This window comes from Fragaria vesca, linkage group LG4, assembly GCF_000184155.1.
Source record: "Fragaria vesca subsp. vesca linkage group LG4, FraVesHawaii_1.0, whole genome shotgun sequence".
Taxonomy (NCBI): Eukaryota; Viridiplantae; Streptophyta; class Magnoliopsida; order Rosales; family Rosaceae; genus Fragaria; species Fragaria vesca.
In genome coordinates, this window is record NC_020494.1 from 19,068,293 (window position 1) to 19,078,167 (window position 9,875).

General features: G+C 38.4%; 1 protein-coding gene and 1 pseudogene across 2 annotated transcripts; one reads left to right on the forward strand and one right to left on the reverse strand.

Moving 5' to 3' along the window:
• The first annotated feature begins 167 nt into the window (after positions 1 to 167).
• On the forward strand, positions 168 to 3,561 carry LOC101302648 (annotated as a pseudogene). The gene is made up of 4 exons (XR_184591.1): positions 168 to 281; positions 958 to 1,629; positions 1,728 to 1,958; positions 2,753 to 3,561. The product of XR_184591.1 is annotated as a probable S-adenosylmethionine-dependent methyltransferase At5g38100-like (transcript).
• Positions 3,562 to 3,774: 213 nt separating this feature from the next.
• Positions 3,775 to 8,498, reverse strand: LOC101291816 (RNA-dependent RNA polymerase 1-like). The gene is made up of 4 exons (XM_004297377.1): positions 7,969 to 8,498; positions 5,918 to 7,785; positions 5,310 to 5,460; positions 3,775 to 4,698 (listed from the first exon to the last, which is right to left on the reverse strand). The coding sequence occupies exons 1-4, from the start codon at positions 8,476 to 8,478 to the stop codon at positions 3,868 to 3,870; spliced, it is 3,360 nt and encodes a 1,119-aa protein (XP_004297425.1). The 5' UTR covers positions 8,479 to 8,498; the 3' UTR covers positions 3,775 to 3,867.
• Between the last annotated feature and the right edge of the window lie 1,377 nt (positions 8,499 to 9,875).

Here is a 9,875-nt window from a genome sequence, read left to right on the forward strand (position 1 = left end):
CTACTCTCTCTCTACTCTCTCTCTCTCTCTCTCTCTCTCTCTCTCTCTCTCTCTCTCTCTCTCTCTCTCTCCACCTTCCTCTTTATATATAAACCACATCTGTAGTAGAAGTAGGACGTACACTTCATTATCACTTGAGCTTCTTGCATTGCATATCCCAACGGTTCATGGCAAAGTCAGTTCCAATGAATGGGAAACATTTCACGAAATCGATAACAGGTTCAATGCCAATGAACGGTGGAAGTGGTACTTACAGCTACTCCAAGAACTCCTACTTCCAGGTATACTAAAATAGCTGCTCCAGAATAAGTCGTATATTTCTCTTCATATATAGTGCATGGATATTCTCAATTACCTCTTATCACATAATCTTTTGTATGCGTATACTACGCCTTGGCATCAATCTATAATTCTATATCATCTTCTGTCTGCAGTGTATGCTTGAGATTTAGGTCAATGTGAAATGAGTGTTTTGATCACTAGCACGGGGTGTGATACGCCAATGAAGCATAATATATGCTAATGATGAAGCATGATTTTCCAGTTCATATTTCTAGTTTTGCCTAGCTAGAGGTGGTTCTTAATTTCAAATTCTTAAGAGCAATTGATCGCCCTGTATAATAAGAGCTATGTACTAGGCCAAGATGATTTAGTTTTATAATTAAAGTGGAACAATGCTCGAGTGTGGGTATATTATATCAAGTAATTAACCACGAGTTTAGCCTTTTGCTAATGGAGGGTAATGTACGAGCTTAATTTACAAAAATTTCAATCAAGATCCTCTCTGAGAAAGGCCACCATGCACCTATCGATCTTAGATTGATACAAGCCTAGTTGCCGTAACTCCTGTTTTATCTTACTTGCAAGAAAGATCTTTAGCTAACAGCAGCTTAACACCAACATAATAATAAGCTTTAATTAAGTTAACATAATAACAATAATTGAATATTTTGTTAGAGAAAAGCTGCAGAGATTGAAAGGGAGAAGATCATGGAGGTGATTGCTGAGAAGCTTGATATGAAGAACCTCTCCTCAGTTTCAAACACCATTCGCGTTGCAGACTTGGGATGTTCAACCGGACCAAACACTTTCGTGACAATGCAAAACATACTAGAAGCCATGCAACAAAAGTACCGATCCCAATGTAATGCTCATGATGATCATCAAACAATGCCTGAATTTCAAGTGTTCTTCAACGACCTAGTGTTGAATGACTTCAATACCTTGTTTACCTCTCTTCCCAAAGACAAACAATACTTTGCAGCAGGCGTACCAGGGTCTTTCCACGGCCGTCTGTTTCCGGAGTCCTCTATCCACCTTGTGCACACCTCACATTCCCTCCACTGGCTCTCTGAGTTGCCAGAAGAGTTGCAAGACAAGGACTCTCCAGCATGGAACAAAGGGAGGATTCACTACACAAGTGCCCCTAATGAAGTGGTTGATGCTTACATGTCCCAGTTTGCTAAGGAAATGGACAACTTTCTCGAAGCCAGGGCTAAAGAACTTGTGCCTGGAGGAATGATGGTGATGATCTTGACTGGAACTATTAAAGGCAGGCCTCATTCGGAAACCGCACCTGGCATGATGTACAATGCAATATCATCCAGCCTCATGGATATGGAAAAAGAGGTAATCTTCCATGCAAGACAATGTCACTTTGTTTGGTGCACGAGAATCACTTAGAATGAAAGAGAGAAACACCTAACATTGTTTATTTTGTTTCACAGGGATTGATTGATGAAGGTCAAGTGGATACGTTCAACCTGCCTCTCTACGCTGCTTCACTAGAGGAGTTGGAGGGGCTTGTGGTTAAAAATGGGTGCTTTAGCATCGAGAAGATGGAATTTTCAGACCCAGCAACATGGTTGAAAGGTCCGCTTGACATAACGCAATGGGTGATGCATATACGAGCTGTAATGGAATGCATGTTCGCCACACACTTTGGAAGTCATGAGATTGTAGATCAAATGTTTCAACGTTCAACTCAAAAACTTTCACACCAGTCCGAGCTCATAAACTCAAGGTGCCACGAGCCAAGTCAGCTGCTTGCTGTTCTCAAGCGTAAATGACACGAAAAAAGTGAAAATTATACAGCGCACCCGGGTGTATCCACCGTCCATTTTGACCCGCCAAAAAAAAAAAAAAATAAATTAACGGTGGAGATGACGGGTGCGCCGAATAGGCTCTCCGAAAAAAGTTCAAATTCTCTTTTTGGTTGTACTTGTATGTCATTTTATGTACTTGATTTGAATCTCCAATATAGAATTCATGAAGATGAATAAAGAGATCATCATTGTATTTGAAGCTACATCCAGAGCGGATTCTACGCACTAAGATGCACTTGCACCATTAATGTGTAAGTCCTCAAATTGCCGTATCCGAAGATCGAATGAAGACTAGAGACCTTAAATTCCTTCCTATCGTTTTTATTTTTGATCCGATCAAATTAAATACTCATAATAAAAATACATCTTTTTCGACCTCGGTTTCTCACCTCTTGTGTTGGAATACTTGGGACTATTTTTTTGGGTTTCAATTTTGTTAACGGTATTAGTATATATGCATGATAATGCGACGTGGATTACCGGATTAAAATATTGCATGAAAGTTGCTAGGTTCATTTGCATCTTGGTGCGTAGAAGAATTTTCAAAGATGAATAAGATATCTTTGTATTGGTGTTTTCTTTCCTGCTGCCATTGATCTATAAGTTTCAATGATGAAAAGGTGGGAGATATTTATGATTTGAAGTAGGGAAATTTCTCTGTGAAGCTGACGAATTATGGTGCCATTGTGCTCTATGTTGTTCTCCCTGATAAGAATGGGAAATTTAATGACGTTGTTCTTGGGTTTGAATCCCTCAAAGATTACACTAATAATTCTGTCTACTTTGGGGCCACCGTTGGGCGTGTTGCTAATAGAATTGGTAGGGCTGAATTCACTTTGGACGGTCACCACTATAAGTTGGTTGCTAATGATCATGGAAAGAAGTCAAAGAACACTCCATGGTGGCTCTAAAGGGTTCAGTGATGTTTTATGTACAGTGAAGCGTCACATTGAAGATAGTCACATAACATTCACCGATGACAGTCGGGATGGTGAAGAAGGCTCCCCTGGTGATCTTTCAGTCTCAGTACATATACGTTTGCCTCTCACACAAAATCCACATTTTCGGTTCCAACATCAGTCGGGAACGGCATATGATTTCCTTGAGCCCCGAGAGATCGGTAGCAGGATCAATGAGCTGCCTGATGGTTAGGACATCAACTACATATGGACCCTTCCAGCCATGAGCACTTGAGGAAGGCTGCAGTGCTGCATGACAGTGTTTCGGGCGAAAATTGGAGCTGTGGACTAACCAGCCAGGGCTGCCATTCTACACTAGTAACATGCTGGATGATGTGAAAGGGAAAGGTGGATTTATGTACAAAAAGTATGCTGTAGTGTGCTTGAAGACGCAGCATTTCCAAGATTCCGTGAATAATCCAAATTTCCTTTCACAAAGTTTGAATCCAGGAGACACTTACATGCATTCTATGGTGTATATGTTCACAGCTAACTAGAGATGCATATATGTTTTCGATCAGTTTGTAAGAACTAGCCCTATGTAGCAAACTAAAAAAAAAAAAAAAAAAAAAAACCACTCACAGGACTATTATTGTGTACGACTTCAATTACAAGCTTTCAAATTAGAATCTGCCAGAAATGAAAAACAAACCAGAGGTGGATATCTACAAGGAAATTGCCTTCAAGTCTTGATCATCAGCACCATCAACAAATGAAAACAAACCGAAGGTGGATATTATACAAGAAAATTGCCTTGTCTTGGTCATCAGCACCATCAACAAAGTTCAATTCTGCCAACTTCATCAGGAAAAACGCAAGCCATACCTCAACCGATTTTCCAGAGATGAAATTAGTCGAGCCTGGTTTACTTTTTCCTTTTTTATGTGACCCAGCTTGTCAAAAACACACCACGGAAAGCTGATAAAATGGGCACGATTCATTCCCTCATTGTACAAACCAAAATAATTGGGATGATACGTGACATGGTACCAAGCTGAAGCTTTTGCATAGACATCATCATCTCCAGAATCTATTCCAGTGTCTTTCTCATTGAACCAGGCCCTAGCTTCCTTCCTCAATGACTTCACAGCCACGTTTATGGCATCTGCATCCCGCCTCTTGGTGAAAGATTTCGACAATGTCATAATACTCCCACTCAGGATTTCAGCCTCTGTCTTGATCCCATAGTAATCCAACATGTTTCCCAATTTGTAATCATAATTGCCTTTGTGATAGAAAGCATCTTCAAGGTAATCCTCAAAGCCATCAACTTCCATGTCAGGGTCATAGCATTTTGTCGCCACTTGACGAGTGAAGGATGCAATAGAGCTGTCATGAGGTGCAATGTCCTTCACCTCACGAAAAAGCTGTCCAATCACATTGTGTGAAATATAGGTGCGTTTGTCGGGCTTCTCCATGAAATCTGGATATTCCTTGGCATACAGTTCTGGTGGTATCTCAGCTGGTACACCAGTTTTTGGAAAGTCTACAGCAATTGAAAATAGCTTTGCAAGCTGTAAACACGGATGGCTCATTGCTTTATCAAGCTTACTGTCAGCGAAAACAGTGTGGGCATTGGCGATGATCCCTAAACTATCATTGACTATGTAGTTCACAAAATACTCTTCTACTTCCTGCACCACAAAAAGAAAAGATAATTGAAGCGTATAGTTGCTCAAGTGAAATTACCACATCAGACACATGAAAGTTCATGTCAGTAATGGCTGTGAAGGGATTTATGGTTGGATAACCTTTCTCTATCCAGTGTGATGCAGCATTCTAGGATTTGTGTCCTGTTTCTGTAAATCCTCTTCCCATACAATTCTACTCTTCATTCATTATATACATTAATCAATAACTTAAACTAAGCTCGTAAAGTTCTCTTTCCAGCAAACATCAATTACAAAAAACACCAAAAAGCTCAAATTAACCTAAAGACACTTCACTTCACTTTTTTTTTTTCTAAGAACAGAACGATCAATCCCCACAGAATCCCAAGTACCTAATTCAAAACGACAGCTGCATAACAGTAAAACATTTGCAGAAATAGTGTGCTGTAGAAATTCCATCTAGCATTATATTACTATATACTGGCGCACCATAAGAAGTGAGAAAGGGAGGGAGGGAAAGAGAGTCATCATTGGCATTTTGATGTCTTAATTGCCAAAGAATAAAAAATAAAACCAACTAGTTGAAAAGTTTCCCTGTTTAACACAGCATATGATAGTCAAAGACAAAGTAATACCTCAATTGTGACATCCTGATCCATCTCTATAGGTGGTGCTGGGGTATAATCCATAGGTTGGATTTGCTTGGGAGGAATCAACTCAGGGTCCCAGCAAACAAAGTAAATATCTCCATCAAGATCACTTCCAGAACATTCATTTGGGTGAGGCCTAGCATTATATATAAGATTTCAGTCAGTACTTATGTTAACACAAGTAATTAGCAATTTGCAATTAGTTTAAGAAATTCTAACAAATGATGCCTACAGAGAAAAACCATATGTTCTGCAAATTTGAAATCCTAAATATCTGATAATTTGAGTTGTTAAACGATATCTGATCATTTGCTCCTAGAAGGAAAATGGGAGATCTTTTGCATACCAATGAATTTTAACAGTTAATAGTGATTCATCTTGTGCTTAACAAACAATATTACATGAGTCCTGAACTCTAATCACCACTTAGGTACAGGTACAGCCTCTAAGTGTCTAATCTTAGAGTAAAGTAAGAGATCAACAGACTAGAAATCAATGGTAAATCTGTCAGAAATCAATAAAGACATCATGATGGGTAGTATTAATCAGTTCAGGTTGCAGTGTTATAGTATTACAAAGAGTAATAATTTTACCTGTGTCCTTTTTGTGGAAATACCACACAGTCCACCATATGGTGTAAGTCCGGCACATTCACAGCCCTTAAAACACGCACATCACCAGGGTGTAAACATGGATTCTTTGCAACAACCACCTTTCCCTCAATAATGAAACAGCTGTCTAAGGAACTATGTATGCATATATCATCAAATAACTGCCTTCGTCTTTTGCCAGAGAATTGCACAAACACCTGCCCATATTCCAAGGTTCTTGTTTCGTCTAGACATCCCATCATTGCTCTTCCATCTGGGATAAAGATTCTTGTCTTGGTCCGCAATTCCAACAACTTTGATGCTCGAAATGTTTGGAGCATCATTGAAAGGAATGGTTCAACATTAGGTTTATAACCACACATGAGAAGTTCCTTGAGGACATTTGTACTCTCACCCGCAGACATCAAATCAAGAGCCTCCTCTGCTTTTAATGGGTCAGTTAATATGGCATTAAGTTGTTGTACAGCTGCTCTTTGCTTTTTCAAGAAAACATGATCTTGCACTTCAAGTGTAGACAGAAGAGTTATCAACTGACGATTCAAAAAACAAGGCTGATACTTGCTACATGCTAGAACATCTAGCTTTGTGTTTTCAGATTCATACTTGGACATGCTCTTTCTCAGTGATAACTTCATTGACGAGGTTGGATCAACAGCTACAACACCTTTGTAACCCCCATATCGAATTTGAAATGCAGATGGTGTGAAAGCTTTATAGCCACATTTTTTGGCTACTCTCTCTGCAAAATCAGCTGATATTTTCCCAATCCCATCTGAGAAAACATATTTGATTCCACAACTATTAACGGTTACATCAGGAATAACTTCCATTTCATTCCTGCCAACACTTAAAGTTTCAGTAGAAGAGCCAAAAGATTGACCCAATCTGGCAGCATACTTTGCCACATTTCTTATTTGACGAAAATCCCCCATACCTGCTCTTATTGTATCAGCACTGTCTTCATCAGTTGGAGCAAACATCCACAGTGAATTCTCTCGCAATTGACTTGATGAGAATGCAAGAAACTCAAATTTCTTTTTCCCAACTACTATGCCGTCTCTGAGAACAGAAAGAACTCTGTTGTAGATGCGAGTTTTCCTAGTAGATGTACGGGGGGATAAATCTGTTGAATAAAGTTTTTCCATCTCCTCATCAACAAATGAAACACGAAGAAAGTTATCGATATCACTGGAATACTGGCGTAGTATGCGATTTGAGACATTAACCTCAGGACCAGAAAAATACACTTTAGATGGTGTTATTTGGACCCTGCGTACATATACCAATCCAGAATCTAAGGAAATAAGTGCTGGCTTCGGAGGTTTCTTAGACATCATGTACTTCCGGTACTCCTCATTAAGCCACACTGCAGGTTCATAACAGCTCTCCTTCAAGTTAGATAATTTATCTAGGGCAAACTCTATACAGGGACGGCTTATTCTTCGTGGATCCACCAGCCTATAAAAATTATTATCAAGCGTTGGCCCTGATAGACAACCCTGTTGAACCAGCAAATTTATTTTGAATAAGATATCATATGGCAAATCAATCCCTGCAGGAGAACCAACAATAGGGACCAAATCTCGGTTGCGAGAAAAAGTTGAGCCATTCTCCAAGATAAACTGCCCATCAGTCTTCTTATAATAAGCAAAATTTTCTTCAAAATCAGGAAGTTCTCCATCAGAAGTGAGCACCAAACATAATGAAGATGACTGCCCGATACAGCTTCCTGGAGTGAAATCAGTAGTCCGAACCCAGTCATCAGGATCCCTAAAATAGTTCATATCTTCGTATCCATTTCCTCCAGAAGAACATACTTCTTGTTGGTAGATGCGAGGATTTCCATATAACTAATTATAGGACAAAAGACAATATAGGGAAGGTTAGGTATGCCATAAAACAAAGTAATCATACCATCAATATGCAATGAGAGAAAGCATATTAAACCTGTTGCAAGCATGATCAATAGATAAATGCCAAGAATATTATCAAAAGACAATTAGCTTGCAACATCAATTTAGAAGGTGGTGAACCTGAATAACAAGATACTTGGCAGAACGACCACGTTGATGATGCAACTCTATTTGCCAGATGTTCTCATAAGAAAGCTGAAGTCTATATACCTTCTGACGATATAACAGCCGGAATTGCAAGTTCCGCATTCCAAACCCAAAGTCCACTGAAACTTCCGCCGTTCCCCACAAAACAGAAAACTTATCTTTTGCAACCTGGCAGCCAACATGCAATACTAAATCTCGCAAGCTATGCAAAAAAGTTCTTGGCTTTGGTACAATATCATGGGCTGGACGAGCATTCAGATAGGATCTCCCATACCACAGCCTAGCGTTAGCCAAAGAGATGATTTTCTCAGCTTGACTAATGGACTGAAACTGTATAATAGCATAGAATCTTCCCCCACTTTTGGCCGGCCGTAATTTAAGAGCAAAAACACTTCCTTCTCCTGTATGTTTCTCCAAAAATTCCTTAATATTTTCGGCAGTTTGACCTGAAGGGAATCCATGTAACTGTATTGTCTTCCCCATTTAACTCTGCTGAATTTCTTCACCGCATTTATGTTTATGCTGCCAATTCACTGTTGTTACTAAATATAGTTGATAAATTGTGTAATTTAAAGGTAAAAATATTTAAGCTCTGCAGTCAAGAGCAATCAATCTATACCAGTAAAGAGTAAAGCCCACAAATTTCATTGTCAGAAAAAATAAAAAAGCAAAAATTCAGAACAATATAAGCAAACCACAAACAATGAGACACAGTAGCTAACTTTACCAAACATCACAAACAGTGATCATAGTATCAAAACAATCAACAGACACATGAAATTCATACGGATTATCAAAGAGTTAAGAACAAAAACCAACATTAACTGACATTGTTCCAAATTTCAATGAAGCAGGAAACGAACGAAACAAGAAGTGAACAGTAAAAACCCAGAAGAAAAGCAAAGAATAGAGAACAGAAACCTTGGATGATCTTGCAAAGGAAGAGTAGATAGGCCGAGATTCAAACAAACCAAGTAGAGTTCATGATGAAGTAGGGAGTCTCCTGGTGGTCAAAATTCACTACTGTGAGTTCTGTTTGTTTTGTTTCGATAAACGAATAAAATGACTTAGAAGAACACAGGTCAAGACTCCCTTTATACTTCTGAGTTCTGATGATGATGTATGCCAGTGACGTTTAGGCCCACGCCATTCAAAAGGCTAGTTTGGATAAATAAGAAATTAAATAAGGGTCAAAATTTAGAAAAATCATTTAACGATCTCAGTTTATGGTTTACGTGGTGGTCCGAAATGATTATATTGGTCTGTGCATTCTCATTTTTGTTTGGCCTTAGAATCTATCTCGGACCACCACATCGTAATGTCACATGTTAATTAATTTTTTAATTTGTTTTATTATACTCAACTGTTTAATCTTTTTTAGTGAAGACTCTTAAATTGAGGACTTTTCAGTTTATGGTTTAAAAGACCTATTTTTCGATCACATTTTGACATCTCAGCAGTTCAGTTTTTAGGTTTATATGAGTAGATCATTTCTATAAATTTTCAGCCAAATTAGTGTTTGTTAAGATAACAAACTAGATCAAATTAATGGACGAACCAAATCTGTTAAATATGAACTATTCAAGTTCATAATTGATAAATCATACATATGAATGTCTTACAAATTAGGGTTTAGGATTTAGAGCAATCAATCTATACCAGTAAAAACTAAAGCCCACAAATTTCATTGTCAAAAAAATAAAAAAGCAAAAATTCAGAACAATATAAGCAAACCACAAACAATGAGACCCAGTAGCTAACTTTACCAAACATCACAAACAGTGATCATAGTATCAAAACAATCAACAGACACATGAAATTCATACAGATTATCAAAGAGTTAAGAACAACATTAACTGACATTGTTCCGAATATCAATG

Bases quoted from the DNA above. Each gene is read 5' to 3' on its own strand.
- LOC101291816 (XM_004297377.1), bottom strand. From the start codon at position 8,478: ATGGGGAAGACAATACAGTTACATGGATTCCCTTCAGGTCAAACTGCC. The intron at 7,786-7,968 runs GTTCACCACCTT...TCCTATAATTAG, and splicing joins CCAAGTATCTTGTTATTCAG to TTATATGGAAATCCTCGCAT. The intron at 5,461-5,917 runs GTAAAATTATTA...ATATAATGCTAG, and splicing joins TTTCCACAAAAAGGACACAG to GCCTCACCCAAATGAATGTT.